The following is a 15,453-nucleotide window of genomic DNA, read 5'->3' as shown; positions in this document are numbered from 1 at the left end:
AAGTTCATATAACTGGGTATATGTTTGTTTTTGTCTCTGTATTTGTAATTGTTTTATATATCTTGTTTGATTTATTTATGTGTTTTTTTTTTAATTTTTATTTGTTGTTTTGTTGGTGTTGTTTCGTTTTATTTTAGGGCAAGGGTAAATCCCCTGTAAAGGTGTTGCCATCATCAGGTGTGGCAGAGGAAATTCCTGTTAATAGGATTGTTGAGGTTTGTCATGTTATGCATTCTGTTCTATGTTTTTTTTTATTGTTTTTTTGATTGTTATTTCATAGTGTTTTATGGTGTTTTAGCAGTGTTTTTATTGTTCTGTTTTTAGGATTGGGAATGCAAGTACACCCGATCTCAATTCTATCATTCTAGAGTAGTAACATCTGGGTATTAATCTGTAATTGGAGACATTAAGAGAATTCTAACTGAAAGCCAATTGGAAATTTTTTCAAAATCTGTGTTTGGTTATTTTCTTCGGATTCTGGAGTACATAATTCATTACCAATTGCTTCATTGTTTGTTGTTGAGGGAGGTTCAGCAGCCTAATGGGTTGGAGTTTTGGGTTTGTGTCCAAGGGAAATATCTTAGGTTTAGTATCGAAGAGTTTGCGTTGGTCACCGGGTTAGATTGTCATGTTGATTCTGATTTTTATCAGTTTAAGCAAGATGATAATGAATTGGTCAAACATTGTTTTAAGGGGTACAAAAAAATTACCAAGGGTGCTATTCAGACTGCTTTTATTGCTGACAATCTGAAGGATAACGATGATCTTGCAATCAAGTTGGTTGTCTTGTATTTTGTGCAGTGTTATTTGTTGGGTGGTCCCCCGGGTAAAGTTGTTTCGTCTGAGGAAATAGATGTTGTCGATAGTGGTCGATATAATGAATTTGGTTGGGGCAAGCATTGTTTTGATATCACTATGCATTCTTTCAAGGGTAAGATAGATTCTGGTTATAAGAGGGTAGTTCGTAGTGACGAGGATGGTGGGTATTACAGGTTACTGGGTTTTCCTTTGGCTATTCAATTCTGGTTTTTCGAGTGTTGCCCATACGTTATTGGGAAACTTTCGTTGTACTCAAATGTTGGCATTCCAAGGATTTTGAATTGGCCTAAACTACCCAAGGACAAGGAGGGTTAGGTGAAAATGGATGTCATGAACACCCTCATTTTCGAAAGGTCTTTGAAAGAGGTAATTCTGTTGTTTTTTACACTATTTCTACTGTTGTTTTAATGTTGTTTTTGTGTACATTAGTTATACTTTATGTTTTGATTGTTGTTGTTATTTTATAATTTCAGTTTCATGTGCATACTTTTTTTTTTGGTTTTTGTTGTTTCAGTTAAAATTACGAAACATCACTCCAACTTTTGTTGAGAGACTGAGTTTGAGCCTTACTGATTTTTTCTCTGGTGAGACTACTCCCGATGCTGTCAAATTCAAAATTAAAGGTGGTTCCAAGTAAGTTGGTCAACCTGGCTTGATGGGTGCTTCTTCATCATCTGCTCATGAGAATGTCTCCCGAGTTGAGTTTGAGGAATTAAAAAAGAGTTTATCAATTGTTGTCAGCCAGCAAGGGATACTTATGAAATCTGTGGCTGAGATGAACAAGAAGTTGGACATTCTTATTGAGGTGTTTTTTTAATTGTCTTTACTTTTTTCTGTTATTTTTTTAGTAGTGTTTTTATGTTGTTTTATACAGTACATTAATTTTTTAAGTTTTTTTTGTTCTCAGTCATCCCAAGGTGGTAATACTCACAATGGATCTCAGTCTGAAGATGCTCTTCGTTCTTCAGAAAATGAGGATGATGAAGATTCTACTTCAGAGGAAGATGAGGATGATAAAATTGAGGATGACAAAGGAGATGAACATCATGAGGATGAAACTGATGATGATGATGATGATCTTGATGGAGCTGGTATTTGTGCTGGTCAGGATGAGGCTCACACGGGGGATGTTCGTAATGATGAGGGTGTTGTTGTCCCTGAGGTTATTTCGAGGGATGATGATACCGGCAAGGTGGATGATGCCAAGAAGTCTGACCCTGTGGAAGCTATTGCAGAGATCAAACAGGTGTATTTCTTGTTTGGCCATCATTTTTTTGTGCCCTTTGTGTAGATTTTGTGTTTTGAGTTTGTTTTAATAGTTTTTTAATGTTGTTTTTGTTGTCAGCCTGAACAGTCTCAAGGTGGGGAGGAGAACATTGATGTTGATGCAACAATTGCATCTGCTGTTAAAGCTGTGGAGAATTTGGTTTGTATTTCTCTTCTTTTTTCTTTGTAATTTCTGTTTATATGATATTCTATTGTTGTTTTAATAGTGTTTTGATTGTACTTTTTGAAATAAAAAATAAGTCTTCTTTTTTTCCTTTTTCTTTTTTAGATTGGTTCCTCAACTCATGTCCCTGCTTCTGTAGAGACTTCTGAGAAGACTGATCTTGAAATGGTTGTTTTTCAAGAGACTCCTATTTTACGTCCTCAAAAGAGGGATCGGAAGAAAGGAGTTGTTTTGAAATCTCCATTGATTGAGCTTGCTTCTGGTGCATCTAAATCAGGTTCATCCTCAGTTTCTCCTGATGATTCTGTTTATAAGGTCGTTAAATATGTGCGTGATTTGAGCCCGTTGGACAACAAGATTGGTGAACCTGTCGATCCGCAATTGGAAGCTGAGTTTGTCACGTGAGTTGATACAGGTCTTAGAAAGCATAAATCTAAGTAAGTATTTTTGTAGGTGTTTTCAATTATATATCTCTTATTGTTTTCCATTTAGTTTTTAATTTTTTATTTGTGTTTTGATATTTTTTTATTTGTTTTTTTAGCACAACAACTAATGTGTATTGTAAGGGTAAGGACACAATATTTTCACCATTTCGTTTTGGTGTTGAGGACATTAGCAACAAGATGTGGTTTCACAACCTTGCCTACCCTAATTGTTTCCTTACCAATTCTGTAAGTTTTTTATTATTATTATTATTTATATATTTTTGTTGTTTTTTTTAATTTTTTTTATGTTTTTAAGTGTTGTTCTGTTAGTTTTTTTATAAGATTGAATGATTTTTTACTAAATTTTTTTTCCTGTACAGCACATTGACATTATTTTCTACTATCTTTGTAAGAAAATAATGTACTCAGCCAAGCCGAAAATCAAAGTCACCACAACTGATTGCCTTTTTTGTTCTAGCATAACAAGTTTGTATGAGAAGTTTGTTGAGAAAAACAACGATATATCGGTGTTGTCTCTTTCTCACAATGTGGCCCAGTACATCTAAGGTGGTAAGATATTATGTGCCACTCCTTGGCATTTGGTTGATCATGTTGTTATGCCTATCAATGTAAAATTACAGGATCATTGGATTTGTGGTCGTCTAAACATAGTTGACAGACGAATATATCTGTACAATTCATTGCGTTCTGGAAGGTATATGACAGCTGCAAAAGAGGCTTGCAAGCCTTTTTCTATTATTTTACCATATTACTTCTCTATGTTAGACTTCAAAGGCCTTCGCAACGAAGCTAAGTTTAGCACGATGGAACCGTTCCCTATTGTTGTTGTTGATGGTTTACCCGAGCAGGTCACAACGTAAGTTTTATGTATAGTGTTCAATGTTTTTCACTGCTTGTTTGTATTGTTATGTTTTTGTTATGTGACTTTGATTTTAATTAGTGTTCTCATAGTGTCTGTTTTTGTGTTTTCTTATTGTTTTTTTCCAGTGATTGTGGTGTTTTTGTAGCATCATTTGCTGAGTATTTCATTGATGGCAAACCCATCCCATCCTCTGGTTTTGATGTGGAAATTCACCGCGATCGTTTGGCTGTGTGATTTTATCAATATGGCATGAAGAAGCAACTTGAGAACATTGAAAGTGAATCCGAGGCCCCTCCCAGCCTTCCCAAGAAGTGATTTGTTTTTTCAATCTGACTGTCATTGTTCTTATGGTTTTTTAATGTTGTTTTTATGTTATTTTATGTTGTTTTCGAAAACAAACATTGGTGTTCTGTTATGTTTTCTTACGTTTTGTGTGGACAATATGTAATCTTTATTTTTGTATGTTTTTTTTTCTTCTTCTTATGTACAAACAAGTTGTAATGTTAAATTTGTTAGTATTTTCATTTCACATCCCTTCTTTTTATGTTTTTTTTTCTTATAGTTTCTCTGTCATTTTGAATACAAATATTCATTTCATTATTAAAAATACAAACTGTTTCAATAATAAACTTCATATATATATTCAATTTAGTATCCAACATCTTTTAATATCCTAAAATATCATCAAATCCCAATGTAATCAATGTTTTCAAATAAAAACTGTATTCCTTTTGTATTTCAGAAATTTAAATTCCTCAATATCTCATTCTCAAAACGTATGTGTAGTTTTCTTTTGTTTTTCCACTGTTGTTCTGTTGTTGTTTTTATTCTCATCTACGTCTTCTGCTGCATGTTCTTTTGTTATGCCCCAGTTCACCACATTTGCTGCACTTGTTGTGTTGATCCTTTTCCCATCCAGCCTTCCTTCTTAATGTTTTTGGTCTTCTTGATTTTACTCTTTCATGCAGAGGCAAGACTATAATATTCTTCACTTCTTCCGGTACCTCCCACTCACTTTGGTGTCCTATTGGGTAAACTGTCCCTGAATAAGTTGCCAGCCAATTTTTTTTTGTGTAGTAATCTGAACAGTAGGTGTACGGGTCCATGTTCATCTCCCTCATCACGGCCACAGCGTGCCCACATGGCATTTCATCTATTTGGAACCTGTTGCACGTGCATGTTCTTTTTTCTAGGTCTACTTCCCACGATTCTTTCATTCTTGTTACCTCAAATAAGTAATCTGTTGTTGCTTTAACCTGTTTTAAATTTTATTACACAAAAAACAAACATAGCTGATATTGTTACAACAACAATACAAAACTATTAAAACAACACTACAACAACACATTTACTTACTGTTTGTTTAGTTTTTCATAATTAATATGTTACCTCCAGATTCAATGAGTATGTGTAATTTTTCAGCAGTATGTCTTCTCCAGTTGGTGATAGCTTAGTGAAGGTGTTGTGTGCTTTTGTCCTATTAGTATGCGTCCATTGTTGCACCAGTGCTCTCAAGCATTCTAGCAGCGTTGTAATTGGTAGCTCCCTTGCTGCCAAATTTGCGGCGTTCAGTGATTCTGATATGTTTGAGGTCATTGTAGAATACCTCTTGTTTTGGCTATGATTTCTTGACCACTTTTCATAACCGACTTTTTTTAGTAAGGTATTATGCGTTTGTCCAATCCATCCAATTCAGCCATGTAGAACTCGAATTGCTTTTCTGTGTAGGCTTTGGCTGCTCCAAAGAATGGCAGATTGTATTTGGCAGCATGTTGTTTGAAGCTTGTTTTAAGGTTGCTCAAAATGTGGTAACCGCAGTAACTGTGTGTAATTTCTGGATAGATTTCTCTTGCTGCTTTGATGAGGCTTTCATTCCTGTCTGAAATTAGGCATTGGTGTTCCCGGACCCCATACGCGTCTTTAAATTTTTTGAAGAACCATTTCCAAGATTGGTCATTCTCAGAATCTGCAACACAAAACGCTAGTGGAAAAATATGACTTGCTGCATCTTGTGTGCATGCGCACAACAAAGTTCCCCCATAAGCTGCTTTGAGGAGCGTTTCGTCCATAACAACTATCGGTCTGCATGCTCCCCACCCTTTTATGGATGCATCCAACGCCATGAAAACAAAGAGCAAGATGTTGTCTTCTGCTGTTTTTAGATCGACAAATGATCCCGGGTTTGTTTTTTCCACCATGTGTAAGAAACTCGGTATTAGGCTGTACCAGTCACTAGCATTACCTCTCAAGTCATTTACTGCATGTTCCTTACTTCTCCAAGCTTTCATATAGTTCATTTTGATGCCATACCTGTATTTCAACTCCCCTTTTATGTCCATCGGTGTTGCCTTTGTCTTTATGTTCAAGAACTTCGGTTTTATGCATTCCCCTATCAGTTTCGATGTTGCTTGCCTTTGGTCTTCATGCCTAATATTTATGGGGCATGTGTGGATATTTGAGAACCTATTAAACAAAAACAACATTAAAAAACTATTAAAACAAAAACAACAAAAAAAACATTAAAAAACTATTAAAACAAACCTGTTGCAGAGATCAAACAGGTGTATTTCAGTACAAAGTGTGGAAAAAGGGCATTTGTTCAGGCTGAAAACAAAAACAACATTAAAAAACTATTAAAACAAACCTCCTGATTATGAATGTGTTTGTTGGGCCATTTCTCGATGCTCGTAGTGACCAATTGCAGCTTTCGTAAACACATTTCAGACTGTACTCTTGAGAGCAGGACTTCCACACTTTGTACTGAAAGTTGTTTTTGATTGCGCAGTAGCTGAGGACATTCTTTAGAGTTTCCTTGTCTTTGTATGCCTGTCCTTTTTCCACTTCGGGGTGATGCTTGTCTGTTATTAACTTTGCATTGTTGATGTCGATTTCTGGATCCAGTTTTTCACTGGTGTTTTCAAGTTTTTCTACCATTTCTTCAGCAACCAAATTTGCATGGTCAATTATGTCGAATTTTTCGTTCTCATCTTCTATTGTTTCTGACTGTTCCCCTTCTTCTGTTTGATGTCCCGTTGTGTATGATTCTGTTGTTGTTATGTTGTTTTCAAGCGTTGTTGTGTTGTTTTCGATCATTGCCACATTATATTCATACTGTGTTGTTGTGGATATCAAATTTGGTGTTGCAGCAGGTGTTGTGTTGTTGTTTTGCTGGTTGACGCATAGTAAATATGAGGTGAAATCTATTTCTTTGATTTTCAATTCCAAGTAAAAGTAGAGGCTTCGATCGTTGCATATTTTTATCGGTGGTATTCCTTCTTTAGCTTGGTACTGTATTTGTAGTGTTGTGCTGGTGTTTTCGCACCCCAATGAAGTAAGCAGTATTTGCAGTAGCTCTTCGTAGTTGCATTTTGTTGGTATGAATTCTCCACTAGCCACATAGTTGACATAATTGTGATCTTCATTCCATTGTCCATTGCTCTTGATGAGTACTGGTAGACGTTCCATTACCTGTCATTCCAGTGTCTTATTTCATGTTAAAACAATAGTACAACAACAGTAAAACAATAGCAAAACAACAATACAAAATCAACAAAAAAATAATACAACAACAATGAAACAACAGAAAAACAACCAAATAAAACTACCCATTATATTTTTTATTAGTTTTTCTTATTCTATTTGTCTGATACATATATTTAGGAATGTTTTTGTATTAATAACCGCAAAACAACATTAGAACAACCCTAATTTTTTGTATGAACAAATATAGTAATTTGTCAACTATTTTTTACGAATCATTTTGTGTTACAAATGACAAATTAACAATAGAACAACCCTCATTTATCTTTTTGCATCATAAATTAAAGAATATCACATTTGTGTTTTCGTTTTTTTTTTTGTCTTAAACTTCAGATCTAAATCTGGGGTTGTTTTTTTTTTTTTTAGTTTCTTAAGAATTAAATTATTTTTGGGTTTTGTTGTGTTTACCTCTGTTATTTGGGGGGACAATGTTCTGTAATTCTTGTTCTTCGATTGTGCTTCCATTTACCAAAAACTCTTCGCCGGATTTAATGGTTTTTTCTTGGTTATCTCCGACTCCGGCGACTCCCCACACACGAAGCAGTTCGTTTTCCCGTGTTTTTTACTGTTCACAGTATAAATGTTAAGTTGTTGGGCTTGGGCAGTACAAAAGTAAAGAAAATGGGCTTGGGCAGTAAAAAAGTTATTTTTGCCGTGTCCCAGTATTTTTGTAAAGTTTTGGTCCAAAAACAGTAGATGTGTAAATTTCTCTTTTCTTAGTTCTAGGGATCACATCGATGCTCGAAAAGATTGTTTCCTCGAAGCCCATGTTAGAAATATTAGATTGGGCTTTATTATGCAAAAATCAAGGGATTCTTGGGTTAATTTCACAAATGCACAAAAACAACAAAAAAAATAACAAAAATACGGTTTCACGGAATTTTAGATATTTTTACGATTTTTTTATTTTATTTACATAAAATACGGTCTTTTTATGTTGAAATTTTGTTCATTTGTTGTTAATTTTTTTTATATGTATGTTATTTTTTGTTGTTTTTTTGTTGTTATTTTCATGTTACTTTTATGTTGTTTTCTTGTTGATTTTATGTTGTTTTCGTGTTATTTTTTGGAAAACCGTAAAAATGTAAAAAAATATTCTTTGAACGTAAAAATGTAAATATTTTACAAAAAATGGTGCCTTATGTAATTATTCCTAAATTAAAAAGTACTTTTTTTTATGTCTATTAATTAAAAATACTTTCATATTATATTTTATTAAAATATACCTACTTTTACGAGTAATTTGCCTAATAATACCCCCTACTCTCTACTTAAATTTAGTATATAATTTACATTAACTTAAGAGGTCTAACGTGGACATCATCTACAAAAATGAGTACCTTAAAAAATATGAAAAATAAAGGTAAAAATTAAAACAAATAAAATAAAATTGATATACAATGTAATTTCCTCAAAATCAAGCCAAAGAGTTTTGAAATTTATTTCCATTATAATTTGTTTTTGTAGTATTTGGTATCAATAATCAGAGTAGTATTGAAGTGGAGAGCGCTAACAAAGAGTTATTCTGGCCTTGAAAAAAAATGAGGCACTATTGAGTGAGTTTTGTAAGATTTTACAAGACATTTTTACTCTTAAAGTTAATGTTAAGTGAGTATTTTTAACTATTGTAATCGCTTTGTTGCTTATAGTTTAGCTAAACTTACTCATTTGGCTAAGGTTTGGTGGGCGAGATTACCAAATGTTGTTTGAGTCTTTTAGACTTGTTTCTTTGGTAGACACTTTTTAATGAGAATTTCATTTTCGTAAATAATAATAATAATGAATTTTTGTAATACTATATTTTTATTTGATTTTAAATAGAGAAAATTACAGTTTTTAAACTTAATAAAACCAACCTCCACATACTCAGGATTAAAACTCTAATGACACGTTTACTATAGAGTACTTAAAATCGAAATAAAGTAATGTAGAAATGTAATGCAATAAATGAAAAATAATCGAAATTAATATTTGTAATATGTTATTTACTAAAACTGCTTGGAAATAAAATGATAGTGTTTTATATTGTTTACTTTATCAGAATAAGTAACCGGAATGCTTAAATTGACTAAATTATCATTTTGAGTTATAAATTATAGTAGATGGTAGTTATTTTGTAAAACATATTTTAAAGAATAAAATTGTCATTATGAATTTAATATTAAAAAATAAAATAAAAGTAATAAAATCTATTACCTTAATGACATTCTTTAAAAAATTAGTAGAAAAAGTTCTCTCTTTTCTAACTTTAATAAATTAAATGAATAAATATTATTAGAATATTTCTAATTAAGGAAATAAAATAATATTATTGATTCTGATAAATAAATATTTTATATTCATTGAATCTGGACAAAATCAATTACGTAATATTCTATATATGGTCAGATTTCTATATTCATTACCTGATTTGATTTCCTGAATTAATTGTCAAAATATTCTGACAATTAATGTGGCACAGATACTGATGGAGTATCTCACCTATAAATATAGGGTCTCGGTCCCCGAGCTCCTCACTCATTCTGTTCATAACAGCAAATTCCATCTAAAGAGAGTTGAGAGAGCGAGGAAGCCCGATTACCCACATCAATCGGTTTCTTTTGCAGATCAAGCTTAAGTGGGACTAATGCTCAAATTATCAATGGCTGGAGGTATTTCGATCCTTAATTATAGTGCATATATGTTTTTATTAATTTCGCACTTTATTCATAATCATGTATGTTTCAGTTTATACATATAGATGTCTAACAGTTGGTATCAGAACGGATTATATATCTCTGCCTTGATTTAGTTTGAGTTTAATATATATATACTCGTATATACAGTGTTTATATATATATACATACGGTATTTTTTATTTTTCTGTATATATATATGTATATATGTTTATATATGCATTAATCAATACATTCATGTATTAATATAGATTGAAAACTCATTTTGAAAAAACAAAGAAATCTCAAAAATTGTCTGAAAAATGTTTTTCGGACGTGAAGATTTTTGGTGATTTTAAAGACTTTGTTCACGTGTTTTCGATGCATGAAATCTATATGAATGTCTTAATTTTTGCATTTAGATTCATTTGAAAAAAAAAATTGGAGTTTTTGGTCCGTTGGTTGTTTTATTTCATTTTTCTTTTTTCGGTGTTTATTTCGAATTCTATATACATCACTATATTCATATAGTATTATAGATCGATCTAAACATGTAAAAAATCATTGAAATTTGAAAATTAATTTTTTAAAAAACTCATACGGACTAGAAATTTTTTATTAAAATTAAAGTCCAATTTTTACGTGTTTTAATTGCCTAAAACCGACATGAATCTCTTTATTTATGCATGGAGATTCAAATGGGAGTGATTCCATGAATTTTTATCGTCGGAATTCGTTTTCCTGTTCGGGTTTGGGTCGGGGCAGTTTTTTTTTTCAAAAAAAAAAAAGGAAAATTCCAAATTTTTATTTATTTAGAATATTAATTATTTTCCTATTTTGTGTTAATTTAGTCAATAAATTACATTCATTCAATTTCCATTTTTAATTTAATACATATATTTAGAATTAATATGTTATTTAGTATAAATTGAAAATGGAAATTTGTTTTAAATTGGTAATTAATTACATGATTTATTTAGGCATGTAATAATTGTGCGTTTAATTATTTATCACCAAATTTATGTAATTTATTGTTTAAATTAATAAAAGTTGAAAAAAAAAATCTGCCATTAAGTATATTCTTTAATTTTGCATTTAATTCATATCATATAATTAATTGCACTAATTTGTATATTTACCTTATTTATACAAATTAATTATTAGTACAAATATTTAAGATATTATATGGTCATAAATGCATAATTAATTATATATTATGGAATTAAGCATTTAATTTCTTATCATACAATAATTGTATTAATTTGTATTTATTTGACAAATTTGTGTTTAATGCAATTAATTTAGTTTTGTATGATTTAAATGCTATACATAAATTCCTTTTATAGTGCTAGATATATTTAGAAATATTCAAACACTAAGATAGGTTGAATATTTTATTTAGCACATTAAGTTTCATAAAACTTCATAAAATTTTTCATAAAATATTCATAAAATTTTATAAAATGAATAAAATATGAATAAAATGTAAGTAATTTTTGGTTTGACATAAGAAAACATGAACTTGGGACAAATGCTCACATCTAGAACGGTTTTTAATGATCTTCGGACGACCACACTAGGAGCATTAATCTCAATGATTGTCTACTATGTTAATAACGAAATTACTTTTAGGTAGAGCCCAATACCTAATGTCAAAGTGAAAATATAATTTTATATAATTAGGGAGTAGCCACAGCATCCTTATTTGTATAAAATTATATATTAATTAAAATTCACCTTAATGGACATAACTTGTAATTAATTATATAGGTATAATAATTTACCCCACAGGGATTTTATTATATTTGTATAATTAATTAGGATAATATGTTAAATTAAATTCTCTTAATTTACCCCACAGGGAGTTATGGGGATTTAATTTAATAGTGTTATCACAAATTTAATTAAAGATAGATAATAAACCTTCATTTTCCTAAACTAATCGTTTAATTAAATCTATCATAAGGTTCATCTAATTTTATTAAATTTAAAATTTAGCCCACAGGCAATTTTGAATTTAGTAAAATTTTAATCTTCAGTTTATACTTTGGTGTCTAGTGAACCACATAATTTTAAATAATTAGGGAGTAGCCACAGCATCCTTAATTATATAAAATTATATATATTAAGTGGATTAAGATCACATAATGGACATGAATTATGTGAACATAATAATCTTACCCTACAGGGATTTTATTATATTTACATAATTAATATGTTAAATTAAATTCTCTTAATTTATCCCACAGGAAATTATGTAGATTTAATTTAATAATTTTATCATAAAGTATAAAATTTTGAAACATTTATAAATAATTAAGTGTTTCATACCTTTCATTGAGATAGAAATATTAAACTTTAAGTTTTTCATAAATTGTGTAAATCTATCATAATCTACATCTAAATCTAATCTTATTAAATTAAAAATTTAGCCCACAGGCAATTTTTGTTTAATAAGATTTCATATTTAAGCATGTTTATTCATTGGTAAAAACATGATTCATTTAAACCTCAAAACTTTATATGTAATTTTATTACATCACTATTCATAAATTTCTTCAATACCAGTAGAAATTTCCAAAAATTTATTCTGATAACTTAATCTAAAATGTACAGTTTTTACTGTATAATTAAGAAAAATAAATCACACTTTATTATCACCAATAAATTTTAATTTATTGTGTATGAATTCATTCTAATATAGTTAATGTGATTATTAACACATAGTGGATTATTTTAGATTGTTATTCCACATTCATAATTTCTTGCAAGGTTTACAAATAAACCTAAGAAAGTCAGTAACTGTGAGCAAATCTTATCCACAGACAAGATAAGTTCTCACATTTAGAAGTTTAAGGAACAAGCAATATAGTAGTGGCTTTGTTTTAAAATTGGCAAAGACCTTTATGTTTCAAGATTCTATTGAAACTTGATTTAGACACATTTAGAGGTCTTTACTACAAATGATGTCACTCATAAAGAAATGCAAGTTCAATGTGACAATAAGAAATGTGTTATTAATAAGAATTCTTCTACATTATAGCATCAAAAATTATGGAACATATCTCCATAAATAGAATAAATGTTAGTAAATGGTGGGGATCTTCATTACACTACATTTTTACTAACTTATTTAGAACTTGTGTGAATTTCATTAAGAATATGTATTCCAACAAGTCAAAATCGGTGCATACTAGAATTCTATTATATTAGAAATCATACAAGTCAATTAATTTTGAAGACATGGACTCAAATTTTGCATCTCTTTTTAACGATTACTCACATAAATAATTTTTCTACAAAAGTATAGATTTATATGTTTCAAAGACATTTAAATCTTAAGTAGAGAAATGGTGCATTTTGCATATTAAGATAGTGAGATCAAATATAAAATGGAGAATACTACATTAAAATTCGTGAGTATGGATAAACTCCCAGTCCATTTGTAAAGTTTCTTTAAAAGTATGGATTCATTGCCCAATACATATGCTTGGTACACCCAAATTATAGTGTGTAACAAATTTAAGAAACTAAGCATTTTTTGGACATGGGGTGGAGCCTACATAGCAAACTCCAATCTTTCCTAAATCTTTGTCTATTGATACTCAACAATGGGGTGTACATATCGAATCGTGTTCTAACCAAAGTTTTCTCAAACATATTTTGAGTTGTGATAAGGTTGAAAACGACTTGATGACATGTACACATTTTATAAATACCCATATATAGTTAGAGTACAATTGTCAAAGAAAAGATCTGGGCCCTAAACCATAAATGAGCATATTTCATTTGAAAAGCTATAAGGTTTAAGGGTTACATATTTTATTATCCATCTCACAACACTAGAATTGTGGAATTAAGAATTGACTTGATCAGTGGGAGTGATCAATCTAGGAACCTAGTTTCCGAGAAAGATCATTCATATTTTCTCAAACTTCCACCTCAAGTGTCAGATTAATTATGATTCACAACAACCCTTAAGATTAATGGTTATTGAGAATTCATAACTAATCATTAATAATATACAAGTCATTGGTAAAATTCTAATAAGTTATGTTATTTAGTAATTGCTTACAATTTCTAAAATAACATGCTATTGAACCATTTGTTCTTTTAAGAGTTTGTTGGTCCATCCTTAAGATGACTTATTAGAACAGTAAGATCAATGTATTCTAGTGATCACATTTTGTACAATAAGAGTTCAACTACAATATTAATTTGAGACACAAATTAAATTATAGAATGATAAAGAATTGAAGTTGTAGTACAATATGCCATGAATGAAGAAATGAATATCTTAAATAGCAATAAAGTTTATCTTTAGTAAAGTTTCCTAATGGGGTGGAGAACATTAATTAAGCATAGGTTTTTTCACCAATAATATTCATTAGGCAACATTGAGAAACATAAAGATATAAAAGAATATTCATTGTTAAGAAGTTCATTTTGAACTAAGAATCAATAACAAAGGAGATTTACATTCTCAATTGTTTTTATAAAAGATTCTATTATAAACCTTGGCATTTGTTGCTTGTTTTAATTCATTAATCAATTCCAAATAGTGAATTAGAGGAGAAGGTATATAGACTGTCATAAAGATTTTCCTCTAATAGTGGTGAACATATGCAAGCTTAAAGTGTCTACCTATAGATTAAAACAAACATCTCACAAATTGGTATTATATCATCTTTTCCTTTAGGTTTGAAAAGAGAATTATGGAAATAATTATATACCAAAAAGTTAGTGGGAGTAATATTTGTTTTATACGTTGACAATATGTTACTTGCAAATGATGATAAAAGTTTTCTATATAAGTTGAAATCATTCATATCTTAAATTATTATTTTGAGATAACGAATATAAATAATATATATAATTTTAATTAATTAGAGAGTAGCCACAGCATCTCTGATTAAATAAAATTATGTATTATTCATCAGATATAACTTTTATCTTTAAGTGTGATAAATTCAACTCGAACCAGCATCTGAAAAATGATCTGGAGTGAGAATAAATTAAGAACATTCATTTGCTTCTATTTTAGAAGCCTAATGTATGCCTAAGAGTCTGAATAAGACTTTGCATTACATTTGTTTCAGGATCGTTAAGTAGTATCAGAATAACTAAAGTTAAGGCCACTTTATTTTTCATACAAAGTGATGAGGTATCTTTAAGATACTAAAAATTATATTCATACATATTTTAAGATAAATTGACCATCTGGAAATAAAGTTAACCAATTAGATTCTAACATACTTCACTGGTTGTATTGATTCACGTAAATCAATATTTTATTACGTCCTTAAGATTACTAGTAAGTTATATTGTAGAGAATCTTGATTGTTATTTCCACTATAGAAGTCAGATTCATTTATTATTTTGAGGATACATCTCGTATGATGTATTATAGAGTTTCATAGTAGGCCTAGAGTTCAGAATTACAGTTTTATTAGGCCATTAAGAAAATTTTGCGATAAATTCAGCTACAATATTTATGGCTAATAACTCTAAGAGTACTGGTCGAAGCTAGCATATCGACATTAAGTATTTAGCCATAAAAAGGCGTGATAAGTGGTCATTAATCACGCAAACTGAATTGGGTGATCGCATAGATCCTTGACTAAAGGCATGCCGCAACACAAATTCAAGGATCATAAAGTAAATATGGGATTCAGTTAACCC

General features: G+C 30.2%; 2 protein-coding genes across 2 annotated transcripts; one reads left to right on the top strand and one right to left on the bottom strand.

The window, feature by feature from the left end:
* The first annotated feature begins 1,474 nt into the window (after window positions 1-1,474).
* Window positions 1,475-3,811, top strand: LOC115704208 (uncharacterized). The gene is made up of 8 exons (XM_061111560.1): window positions 1,475-1,624; window positions 1,727-2,065; window positions 2,165-2,245; window positions 2,375-2,670; window positions 2,811-2,940; window positions 3,075-3,221; window positions 3,336-3,571; window positions 3,703-3,811. The coding sequence occupies exons 1-8, from the start codon at window positions 1,475-1,477 to the stop codon at window positions 3,809-3,811; spliced, it is 1,488 nt and encodes a 495-aa protein (XP_060967543.1).
* Window positions 3,812-4,407: 596 nt separating this feature from the next.
* Window positions 4,408-5,173, bottom strand: LOC115704209 (uncharacterized). The gene is made up of 2 exons (XM_061111553.1): window positions 4,967-5,173; window positions 4,408-4,833 (listed from the first exon to the last, which is right to left on the bottom strand). Exons 1-2 carry the CDS (start codon window positions 5,171-5,173, stop codon window positions 4,408-4,410), a joined length of 633 nt encoding a protein of 210 aa, XP_060967536.1.
* Window positions 5,174-15,453: the final 10,280 nt, after the last annotated feature.

Source organism: Cannabis sativa, chromosome 1 (assembly GCF_029168945.1).
Source record: "Cannabis sativa cultivar Pink pepper isolate KNU-18-1 chromosome 1, ASM2916894v1, whole genome shotgun sequence".
NCBI classification, from domain to species: domain Eukaryota; kingdom Viridiplantae; phylum Streptophyta; class Magnoliopsida; order Rosales; family Cannabaceae; genus Cannabis; species Cannabis sativa.
Note: the sequence above shows the minus strand (reverse complement) of the source record. Positions and strands in the feature narration are given on the sequence as shown.

Bases quoted from the DNA above. Each gene is read 5' to 3' on its own strand.
- LOC115704208 (XM_061111560.1), top strand. From the start codon at position 1,475: ATGGGTGCTTCTTCATCATCTGCTCATGAGAATGTCTCCCGAGTTGAG. The intron at 2,246-2,374 runs GTTTGTATTTCT...TTTCTTTTTTAG, and splicing joins TTAAAGCTGTGGAGAATTTG to ATTGGTTCCTCAACTCATGT. The intron at 2,671-2,810 runs GTGAGTTGATAC...TTGTTTTTTTAG, and splicing joins TTGGAAGCTGAGTTTGTCAC to CACAACAACTAATGTGTATT.
- LOC115704209 (XM_061111553.1), bottom strand. From the start codon at position 5,173: ATGACCTCAAACATATCAGAATCACTGAACGCCGCAAATTTGGCAGCA. The intron at 4,834-4,966 runs GTAACATATTAA...AATTTAAAACAG, and splicing joins CATACTCATTGAATCTGGAG to GTTAAAGCAACAACAGATTA.